Source organism: Plasmodium malariae (genome assembly GCF_900090045.1).
Source record: "Plasmodium malariae genome assembly, chromosome: 5".
In the NCBI taxonomy this organism is placed as follows: Eukaryota; Apicomplexa; class Aconoidasida; order Haemosporida; family Plasmodiidae; genus Plasmodium; species Plasmodium malariae.
Window position 1 is genome coordinate 1,517,142 of NC_041779.1, and position 12,163 is coordinate 1,529,304.

Below are 12,163 nucleotides of genomic sequence, written 5' to 3' on the forward strand. Positions count from 1 at the left end.
TGTTGTTTTTGATATTACCTGCTTTATTATTGCTATTTTGATGCTTAGCTCTTGCTGTATTATGCTTCCTTTTTGCTAATTTCTGTTTTATTTTTTTCCTTTTACGAAATATTGTAGAGACCACTTAATTTTAAATGTGTGTGTGCACATGTGTCATCTTTTCATGCTTTTCGAGTTTAGTGCAAAACGGTTGATTATTTTGTTTTCCCATAAAAATAAGCCTCTTTGTATACGTGTGTACGTGTGTTAAATTGTGTATATATATGTATATATTCATATATATATACGTACGTTTATACATATGTGTTTATGTTCACAATATACGCAATGTTATGCCAAGTAAAAGAACTATTAAAAGCGCGTAGCCTGAGGATTTTTTTTTTTTTTTTTTTTTTTTTTACGTAAGAAAAATAATTTAGCTATTTTTTTGAGGAAAACAAAAATGAAAAATATTCCGAAATTTATTACGATAAAAATATATATGTGCATAACTAGGGTGATTATGATTTTTGAATAAAGACCTATTTTGCTATAAAACAAATTTATAAATTTGATATTGTCCCTTCTGGATTAGATTAAAAGGAACAAAACAAGAAAAAAAAAAAAAAGCAAAATTAATATATAAAATTTGTAAAAACAAGGAAAGGAATAAGTTGAAAAAATCATTGTTCCAATAAAAAAAAAAAAATAAAATAAAAAAATAAAGTAAATATCTGTCTTAATTACACATATGCACAAAATCATAAGCGAAGAGCACGAGAACGGTGGAATACAAGCATTTGTATCATTTAGTGCTTTATTTTTCCATTACACATGCATATATATTATTTACGTATATGTACATGTATATGAAGCCCCATATATATGTTCGAGCAACCGATTGTCCTTTCTATAAAAATTTGCTCACTTTTATAAAACTTGTCATTTTGTTTTTAAAACAACATTGTGTTAACTTATATGCCGGATTATAAAACGAGTGGATCTATCTTTTTTGTTAATGCATATTCACCCCTCATTTTGCTTGACTGTCAAAAACAGTAACGCCAAATTTGAAGTGAAATGGGAAAAAAAAAAAAAAGAAATAAAGACAAAATAAAATAAAAGTAAAATAGAAATAAAATAAAGTAAAATAAGAACAAAATAAAATTACAACATCAATTTTAACCCTTTTCTCTTTATGTGGCCTTATATATATAGCGAACATTTATTTGACGGGAGTATTTTTAAAATTATAGGTTTCATTCTTATATCTCTTATTTCGAGAGCATCATATCTTTTGTTCAGTTATTTATGCCACTTTAAGAGAGATAATTCGACATAAATGTGCGAGTATAATATATGTATATTTTAAAGCGTACACACATGCGTATTGCCGCCGTTTTGTCTTACCAAACACAAAACAGGACTGAAAAATTGAAGAATGGGAAAAATGAAATTATGTGGTGCTTTACACTTGTCATAAAAACTTCTTTTCGTAAACAAAGTTGAGACCTCAAAGGGAAATTATTTAAAACAATTAAATATATTTTGGTACGTTTTTTTTTTTTTTTTTTTTTTTTTTCTTTTTTAAGAATTACTATTGGAGTAAAATAAAAATAAAAGCAATCCTTGGCTATGCAGAAAAATAAAATGTACAAGTTTTTTCATGTGCTTCTTCATTATATAGCATATTATTAGAAACCTTCATTGAAAATAATAAATTTCGATGAAATGTTATTAGTATGTAAATTTTATTTTGTTTGTGTGACATAATTTGCTGTTATGTACCTGTAACAGTTTTCCCTTTTTAATTAAAAAAGGCAAGAGTTCCTTTTTTTTTTTTTTTTTTTATATTTGTTATATAAGAAACTTATTTTTTGTTAAAAAATACTGGAGCTCAAAAAGAAGTTTTAATATATTTGTTCTCATATATGAGTGTTTTTTTTTTTTTTTTTTTCTTTTTCTTTCTTGCTATTCTTGTTAATCTTGGAGAGAGTGTCTTATTTTTTGAAACAACATCTGCATGCATCATTTGACGAAAATTATTTAAAATTTTATTTTTGACTTTTTTAATGTTTAAATGTTTTGGTGTTTTAATGTTTTAATGTTTTAATGTTTTAATGTTTTGGTGTTTTAATGTTTTTATGTTTTTTTTTTTTTTTTTTTTTTTTTTCTTACAATCATTTGACTTTTACGTTGAATGTTTTCATATCAAAAATTATTTTTTTTTGGTATATTTTTTCCATATACTATTAAAAGGCTTTTTTTGTTATATATTTTTTTTTATATTTTGTTAAGTTATTTCCATTTTTTGTAATCGTGTGTATATATTTTTTATAGATGGAAAATGTAAATTTAAAAAAAAAAAAATCAGTGTATCTATATATTAACCTTTGAACATTGATTATTAATACAATTAAAAAAAAAAAAAAAAAAAACCTACATGTATTGAAGTCGTTAAGAATAAAATTTCGCTTCAGCAGATTGTAAAATTGCTTTTTTGTATGATGTTCATTTTACATATTTGTTTTTTGCAATATTTTTCCATTGAATGAAGCATTTTCACATTTAATTTATATACTTATAAACACACATATACATATATAAGCACATTATATATCTTTTATTTTTTTTTTTGTAAATTTTAAAAAAGGTATATAGAAAGCACTTACTCGAAATACATTAATTGTATTTCCATTGCATGAAATTTTACAAGTCTTCTTTTTTGTGCCTTTGCACTGTCCTATGTTATTTATACATACATATATACAAACACATATATATATATATATATATATATATATATATATATATATATACCAAAACACGCTGCATTTATATGTAATATTGAATGCACGTCCGTATATATACACACGCATACATGCTCATATAAGGTAAAGATAAAACGACGCACAAATTACATTCAGTTTCAACAAAAGCATAACGGAGCTAATTCTATATATGAACAAATATGGTCATTCATAATATTGAAGATATGGATGTTGTAGAAATAAGTTACAGCGATTATAGTTATAATTCCGATACAACTGCAAGCTCTGATACTAGCGATAATGATGAGAATGGTATAAAAATTCAAATAAAAATCAGGAGAGCTATTGAAAATAGAATATTATATGAAACGAATAAAAAAAAGAAAAGAAAATTACTTAATTTTGAAAAAAATTTTAAAAAAAGAAAGAACATGAAGATTGAGGGGGTAGGTTATAAAATAATAAGTAGAAAATTAAAACTTTTTAAAAATCACGATCTGAAAGAGAATGCTGAAAATATGGTGAATTCGGCGAATAATAAGGACACTAATCATGCAGAGAATTTTAGTACAAGCAGATCCCATATGAAGTGAGTACTTGAAAATTCATGGGTATCGGAGAAAAAATATCATTGGATAAAAATAAATACACATATAATATATATGGGTATAAAACAAAACAGAGCTATACTTAAATTAACACAACCGTAATTACCCACATATAAGACAAAAACGAAAGCAGGAATTTTCTTGCTAGCATTTGAGGCAACTTATGGAATATAAAGAAAAAATTCTGAACATAATCATAAAATGAGATATGGCGTGTTAAAGAAAATTGTGTGTGCAAAATTTTATTTACTTTTTTTATATGAGAGAAAAAAAAAAAAAAATAAATGAAGTAAATGTTTTAATAAAACATTCCTTTTAACTATAAGATGGAAATAACTAATATCACTTATATATAAGGGGTGCAAAATATTATAGAAGAGCAGATTTAATTTGGTTAATTTTAAATTTAATATGACCTAGTCATAAAAAAATAGATGAGAAGAAAAAAAAAAAAAAAATTTTTATAATAATGGGAGGAATTTATTTACCTTTAATTGAGTAAATAATTTCAGTGAAGAAAAATCTACTTTAAAAAAATCTTGAGACATGATAGAAATTTTAAGAAAAGTTTAAGTCATATAGGGAGTTTTAAGAAAAATATATACACCTTACTAGTTCAAAGCTTATTACTCTACATTTATGTGAACATGCATATATATATGTATATATAAGTGCCTAGCGTGAGATGTGATGACATGCGTGTTTTGCTATGAAGGCATTTTCACTTTTTTGTATTCTTAATCGATTATTTACTTTTTTTTTTTTTTTTTTTTTTTTTTTTACTTCATTATTTCAATGCGTCTTTTAATTATTGATATCCCATTTTGAATAACATTATTTATGCATCCATATATATCTGCATATTTTTTTGTTCTTTTTTAAGGTTTTAAATTTATATTCCTTTTTATCTATAGAAAAAAAAAAAAAAGAAGTAATGTATATAAATATCCTGTATAAAAGTAGTACGTATTTATTAGTGTACATACAAGAAAAAGATTATCTACACGTATAAATATTATTGCTTTTTCTTCTGTGTTTTCTTTTACAACTATTATATATATATAATTTTTTTTTTTATATGTATGAATAATTTATTTCAGTTAATTTAATAATTTTTCTTAACACATTCTAATTTTTTTACATATCATTTTTTTTCCTTATTGTTGTGCTATTCATTGTGCTACACACTGTTGTTCTTTTCACTGTGCTTTTCATTGTTGTGCTATTCATTGTACCATACATTATCTTGCTGTTCACAACTATAGTAGTTCCTTTTTTTGTTCCTTAGTAGTTTTGCGTCTTGCTCACTATTGTGCCATTTAATTTTTTTTTTTTTTTTTGTGCACCTTAACAACTTTGTGCTAAAACTCTTTTATAATAAAAAGAATAATATTTTATTTAAAGAATAAAATATGAGGCTAAATATTTATAGTGCATTTTTTTTTTTATTTTTACTTTTGTCCTGCCCTTCTAATAGCATGAATAACAAGATGGAAGAAAAGCGAAAAATAAGGAATGAGCCAAGTGCTGTAACAATAGAAATTCTTCCACCTGATGATGACAATGATACTTTTGAGCTAAATGATTACTTATTATATGAGTTTCTAGATAACAACAATAATAATGATAATAATAGTGATAATAATAATGATAATATTAATAGTAATAATATTAATAGTAATAATATTAATAGTAATAATATTAATAGTAATAATATTAATAGTAATGTGTAATTATAACGTCTAGGGGGGAAGAACATAATGCAGCAGGATTAAATTCAAATAAGTGAAATAGAAAATAATGATATGCAAGAATATACAAAAGTAGAATGAACTAGTTTATTTATTAAAGTTACTAGGTATAATTTTAAAATGTAAGTATAAAACTAAGTGAAATATTCAGGAAGAGCATAGCCCGAGTCCAGAATAATATGTATAAATCTCCCGTCTAATGTATTTAAAAGAAGGGGAATCTATAAAAGACTCTCACTACATTTATGCGTTTATACATACAATCATACATATGCATATATATATAAGTATTTTTGTGTATAAATTTAAAGCTGGAAAGTTTTGCCTACCTTGCCAAAGGACATACATGTACATATATATGTATATATATATTTATTTATTCATATATTTATTTATTTAAGGTGTTGTTATTTTCTCTTTTTTTGTTAAACATATATATGCATATGTATATATAACTATTTTAATTATGCCCTTAAAAAATTTTACTAAATATTTGTAGTTTTACGTAAACCTTAACGATAATGGGTACTTAGATTTCAGAATTATTTTAAAATACATACAGAAGAGGAAAAAAAAAGAATTATAGATAAAAGTAAAACCATATTTTATTATACTTTTTAAACTACCGTATTTTTATGAGCCTGGAGATGATGCGTATGTTTTCCATTTTTTAAATGTAGGTTATCTATTAATTTAATTTTGTACGTTTATTTTCTCCATGTTGTGTAGATATAATTTTTTTTTGTTCATTCGATAAGTACATAGGTGTACATATATATATATATATAACATACATAAACGTATCATTGATTTTTTTTTTTTTTTTTTTTTTTAAATGTGAAATTACATCTTTTGCATAAAAGTTGTTTTATGTATTCAATTAGTCTCTTCTTATATTTCATTATTTTTTTTTTTTCTTCATTTTATTAGATTAAAGAATTGTATTAAAGCATGACATATACTGCTCGACAAATTATTTTTTCATTTTTTCTACTAAATCAAAGCTTTCTTGCTGCCCTTTTTATGTATTTTCTTTTGAAAACATGAGCTTCATAACTTTGTAAACTATTTTTTTTTTTTTTTTTTTTTTATATAATTAAATATTTAATATAGAAACATAATTGTTTATACATCACTACTTGAGTATACATGTATGTATTCATATGTTTACTGATTTTCCAAAAAGGCTAATAAAATATTAAAAAATAAAGATACCTTTTTCTTTTCTTTTTTTTTTAACATAATAATATATACCTTGCTTGTTCAGAAATTTGGTGGAAATATTATTATCATAAACTTTGTTGTAGTTGAGAGAATAAATAAGAATAAAGAAAAAAAAAAAAAAAAAGGAACATAATTAAAATGATAAATTCATTTCCATCCTTTTTTGTGAGACCTGTATTTTATATTGGTTTAGTAGTAGTTGTAAAAAATATTTTTTATTTCGCTTACTGGTTATTATGTTATGTAAGATATATTTTTTTTGTTTTGCATTTTTGAGAAATTCAGATTTATTTTTTAATCTATGTTACAAATGTAGGCGCGAGGAGTTAGATGAATATATGTACATTTGTGTGCGATTATGGGTTTATTTTGTATGCGTACATATTTACGCGTCCATGCTTATACATGCGTACACTAGCGCTTTGTTTCACATTTTCCCATTTCTTTTTTGTAGTTAAAATCTAAAATATTTTTAAGGAATTTGAAAAGTTATGGAGACACAGTTATAATTACTGGTTGTACAGACGGAATAGGAAAAAGTTTAACATATTCTTTGATAAAGCATGATGTAAATTTATTGCTAATTAGCAGAAATGAAAAGGAATTGAAAAATATAAAAGTTGACTTGTTAGAAAGGAATAAAAATTATAAGGGAAGGATCGAATGTATAACTTTTGATTATAATGAAAATAATTTCTCTTCCTATAAAACTATACAAGAAAAGATTCAAAAATTTGATGTCGGAATTTTAATTAATAATGTGGGCGTTTCTTACCCCCATCCTCTGGTATTCAGGGAGAAAAGCCAATATATGGGACGAACATAAATTAATGTGTTTGTGTGTGTATACATATATGTATGTGTACGTATATGTATTGATTTATGCATGCTTACGTATGTATACCTGCTTGCATAGACACCCTCATGAACGTCTTTCCCTTTTCAGTATTTCCATGAAATGGAAACGCAGTTAATTGAACGGCTTGTAAACGTAAATTTGCTCTCATCCTACTACATGACAAAATTGGTGTTACCAAGTAATTTATTGAAAAAGTTTTAATTTTAAATGCATCCTATTCTGGCGTGTATAAAATGCATATAATTTTGCGAACAACATTGCTAATGGCATTGCAAATAATAACGAAATTACATGACTATATGTATATTTTTGTAAATTTTTAGTAATGATAAAAAAGAAGAAAGGGTTAATTTTGTACACATCTAGCGGCGTATCTGCTTTACAGTCCTCCCCTCTATATACCATCTATGCATCAGTGAAGGATGCGATTTGCTCATTTGCTAATTCGTTAAGTGTATGCTTTTAAAAATGATAATATGTGTGTTTATTACAAAATGTATTTGCATGAGTTTTCTGTAACACTTTTTTTTTTTTTTTTTTTTTTTTTTTTCGTGTATACCCCCCTTTTTTTAGGTTGAATTAAAGGAATATAATATACAAATCCAGTGTCACATTCCATTGTTCATTGTAACGAAATTATCAAAGATAAGAAAGGCAAGTTTATTCGTACCGACACCAGATATGTATGCGGAAAGCGCAATTAAAAAAATGAGAGAAGGGAATATTTTACCCTACAATGTTATATGTTCACCTTATGTATTTCACAAAGTGCAAATATACTTATATAACTGTTTCCCAAAATTTCTTTTTGATGTTGTTTCATTGGCATCTCTTAAGGGAGTTAGACAAAAAGCACTGAAAAAAATGATGAAAAGTGAGTAATGTTTTGCTATATTTTTGTTTTTGAGGTATTTTTGAGTTATTGTGGAGTTATTTTTGAGTTATTGTGGAGTTATTTTTGAGTTATTGTGGAGTTATTTTTGAGTTATTGTGGAGTTATTTTTGAGTTATTGTGGAGTTATTTTTGATGTTTTTTTTTTTTTTTTTTTTTATCTCTCCCTTTTATGGCTATATGTTCGCACAGTACTTAACATTTTTAGATACATATATTAGTATATTCTGTTTTTCTCATATTTTGCATTTCTCCTGTTTTTTAATTAAAAAAGATATAACAAAAAAAAAAAAAAAATACGAATATGTATTATTTGTCAATTTTTAATGATCAACCATACACCCTAACACTTACGCGAACTTCCCTTATTTTTCTTCTTACATGTGTGTTTTCATTAACTTTAAAGTCAACAACAATTATGAGATTTAAAAAGTTACATGAGTTCGTATGTACTATGCCCAAGCGCACTTGCCTATATTGGGGTGTCCCACATATGTTCATGTGTGTGTATACATATGTATATACACATGTTCGCTTGCATATATGTACACAAATGCGTGTATGTGTTTATGAAAAAAATATTGGCTTAGAACGCACACTTAGGAGGTTCTTTTAAAGTTAAAAAGTGCAGTTTTGGCTTCTTTTATTTTTCATTTTGCTCGTTCGATTTGCTCTTTCGTTTTGCTCTTTCGATTTGCTCTTTCGTTTTGCTCTTTCGTTTTGCTCCTTCGTTTTGCTCTTTCGTTTTGCTCCTTCGTTTTGCTCTTTCGTTTTGCTCTTTCGTTTTGCTCTTTCGTTTTGCTCCTTCGTTTTGCTCTTTCGTTTTGCTCCTTCGTTTTGCTCTTTCGTTTTGCTCCTTCGTTATACTCTTTTATTATGCTCTTTCGTTACGCTCTTTCATTTTGCCCCTTGGCTTTGCTGCTTAATTTTTTTTTTTTTTTTTTCTTAATATATATACGTACATAAATTTATATATACGCCTTTCCTTACAGCAGTTAACACATTACCCGTTTTAACTATATTTAAAAAAATTTTTTTATAAATTTTATATACATTTAATTAAGCATTTCTGTGTACAACACTATGCTTTAAATTTTGCTTGTATGTATACTTTTTAATAACACACTTAGTTTCGTGCCTTTCGGTATATTGGCCATCGACAATTTTACATATATATAGTAATGTATCCCAGTTTCAACCCTTCGAACGTTTATTTTGTTGACAATTTTTGTTCATTCCGCTTGTTCGCTTGTTCGCTTGTTCGCTTGTTCGCTTGTTCGCTTGTTCGCTTGTTCGCTCGTTCGCTCGTTCGCACGTTTTTTCGATTGTTCTTTTGCGCATACTTTCAGCCGTTCATGCATTTTTGACAATTTTCCCAATTTTTTTTTAATTTTAATTTTCTTTTTTATTTACGTTATACTCATTTATTTTACATTTTTTGCGTGTGCTTTGTGTCATTTTTGAATGCAAAGAAACTTGAGATACGATCCAGAATGAATGTAAAGGAACAAAGCGGGAAAAAACGGAATATCTACAGATTTAAAAGAAAGAGAACTCTTGTGAGGCCAATTTTTGTAGTATTCTTGTTGATTTTTTTACACACAGTAGTGGATTATGTGTTATCAAATAAAAACACAGGGAGGGATAAAAAGAAGAATGCAGATGGTAAGAAAGGAATGAATAAAAAAAACAAATCCGCTTCGTCAGGCGGATCGCACAGTGATACTAGCCGCATTGATAAAAGGCACAGCGATAACGAGTACAGTGATAGCAAGTACAGTGATAGCAAGCACAGTGATAGCAAGCACAGTGATAGCAAGCACAGTGATGATGATAATAGTGGCAAGAGTGGGAAGACAGGAAGTAAGAAATATAAAAATAAAAAGAAAAGATCAAAGGACAATAAAAAAATAAGTGTAGATGACCATTTTGGACAAGTAAATGAGGAGGACACAAATAATAATATTGGTTCTGAAGAAGACCACTTTATGGAAGACTTTAGTAAATTTGAAAAGAATTTTCATCAAGATTTACAAGACGAGGATGGTAGTCTTGATTATATGGAGGATGAAAGTGAATATGGAGAAAATGAACATGAAATTCCGGATAATCCAAATATTGATGAAAATTCAAATGATATGAAACCAAATGCTAATGATTACCAGTATCATGAGAATGATGATATAATTGAACCTGATGATGAATTAACAAATATGTGGAATAAAAATATGCAGAATTTTGAACCATCTACTTTATTAACATTTGAAATACCGGGTAATTCTGAAGATTTTTTATTTGAAGAAATTTTAAAACCTAACACATATTTTAGAGGTGTTTTTTATTCAAATAATGAATCTGAAGATAATAAAATTGAATTTTTAATTTCGGACCCAGATTCCGAAATAATTTTTAGAAAGGAAGCTAGTGAAGGTATATTTTATTTTTATACTGTAAAAACAGGTGTATACACTATAACCTTAAGAAATAATAAATGGGTAGGAAAGAAGTTAACAACTGTTGCTTTAGGATTAGGGGAAAATCCTTCATTGAAATCGGATGATATTAAAAGTTTTACGAACTATATAGATAAGATTCTTTCGGAAACAAGGAAATTGAAAAATGAAATAAAATATTTATCATCAAAACATATGTCACATATGCATAAAATGAAAAAAATTACAAACAAGGCTTTCCTATATTGTTTTATCAAATTATTTGTACTCATTTTCTTGTCCTTATTCACCATATATTATATTAAAAACTTGGTCATGAACAAACGAGTTCTTTGAGACTGATACGTTGCAAGGATTGAGGAGAAATGATGCAATAAATATAATGTGCTAGCTAAACGGACGGATATACTGAATAGGTTCAAACGAATGAACGTTTTATGGGCAACAAGGTGCATAATTATCGCGTACTACTTACCACGCACTACTTATCTCTTACCACTTATATTTTACGACCTATATTTTTCGACTTACATTGTACCACTTAATTTTTACCACTTATCATTATTTTTTTTTTTAAGTGTTAAAATTTTTTTTTTGCCATTTTAAAAGCTATTTAGGTCAAGCACAAGCAAACAGGCATTTGTGTGTGCAGCGGTAATACACGAGCATACGTGATAATAAAATGCAACAGTGCAATGAGTAATAATACCATATATATTTTATAATGAATTTGTAATGCATTGTAATGCATTGTAATGCAGTTTTTGACTTCATCTTTTTTCCTTCATGTTTTTCATTTCATCTTTTTTACTTGCTTTTATTATTATTAAAAAACGTCTCTTTCCTACAATATTTGTATACCCAATTTTTAGTATACAGCTCATATCAATAAAGAAAAACTTTTTAACAAGAGAACTGAAAAATTTCCTTAAATTTTTATTGTTATGTGTTATGAAGAAAAAGCATTCAGAAAAATTATTATATGTATGTTTTGTTTTTTCCTTGAATGGGGTACATATATATATATATATATATTCTATTATGATTTGAAAAGAAAAAAAAAAAAAAATACTTAAAATATTTACTTTTTTAGACAAGTTTACGCTAATAAGTGGAAGTTTCTTTGGGCAATTTTGAGCATATCTCATTTTTTACGCTGTCATAATTTTTCCAAATTTACCTTACTTGGTCATAATTTTTTTTTGAATTACTTAAATACGTACATATATGAATATATACATATATGCAATTTTTTTTTTCCAGAACAGCCTTTTTCATATTGGGCACTTCTCATTTTAAATACTTTTAAGATTTGAACAGTTTATGAAACTTAGAACAAAATCTAAATTTTTCTCAGACTGTATTTTTTTCTCATTAATTAATTGTGTCTTCAAGTGTAAGCAGTTCATGATAGGAAAGGCCCATGTTACCTCATTGGGCAGCATGTACATAAACGTATACATATATATATATATATATATATATATACATGCAGTGTACGAATTCGCGTGTTGTGCAATAGTTAAAAAGGGACGATAACTTTGTAGCTGTTTTTACAACAATCCAATTTAGCTGTTAAGCTGAAATTACTGCTTTTATTAAAGATCCTGTGGACTAAAATGGGAG

General features: G+C 26.3%; 4 protein-coding genes across 4 annotated transcripts; all 4 read left to right on the forward strand.

The window, feature by feature from the left end:
- Window positions 1–2,950: 2,950 nt before the first annotated feature.
- Window positions 2,951–3,343, forward strand: PmUG01_05038400 (conserved Plasmodium protein, unknown function; the record flags this gene model as incomplete). The annotated part of the gene is made up of 1 exon (XM_029003602.1): window positions 2,951–3,343. The coding sequence occupies one exon, from the start codon at window positions 2,951–2,953 to the stop codon at window positions 3,341–3,343; it is 393 nt and encodes a 130-aa protein (XP_028860531.1).
- A 1,427-nt stretch (window positions 3,344–4,770) lies between these two features.
- PmUG01_05038500 (conserved Plasmodium protein, unknown function) lies at window positions 4,771–5,091 on the forward strand (the record flags this gene model as incomplete). Its single annotated transcript, XM_029003603.1, has 1 exon — window positions 4,771–5,091. The coding sequence occupies one exon, from the start codon at window positions 4,771–4,773 to the stop codon at window positions 5,089–5,091; it is 321 nt and encodes a 106-aa protein (XP_028860532.1).
- Window positions 5,092–6,471: 1,380 nt separating this feature from the next.
- PmUG01_05038600 (steroid dehydrogenase, putative) lies at window positions 6,472–8,074 on the forward strand (the record flags this gene model as incomplete). Its single annotated transcript, XM_029003604.1, has 5 exons — window positions 6,472–6,576; window positions 6,788–7,120; window positions 7,280–7,370; window positions 7,516–7,646; window positions 7,766–8,074. 5 exons carry the CDS (start codon window positions 6,472–6,474, stop codon window positions 8,072–8,074), a joined length of 969 nt encoding a protein of 322 aa, XP_028860533.1.
- A 1,503-nt stretch (window positions 8,075–9,577) lies between these two features.
- On the forward strand, window positions 9,578–10,873 carry PmUG01_05038700 (transmembrane emp24 domain-containing protein, putative; the record flags this gene model as incomplete). Its single annotated transcript, XM_029003605.1, has 1 exon — window positions 9,578–10,873. One exon carries the CDS (start codon window positions 9,578–9,580, stop codon window positions 10,871–10,873), a length of 1,296 nt encoding a protein of 431 aa, XP_028860534.1.
- Window positions 10,874–12,163: the final 1,290 nt, after the last annotated feature.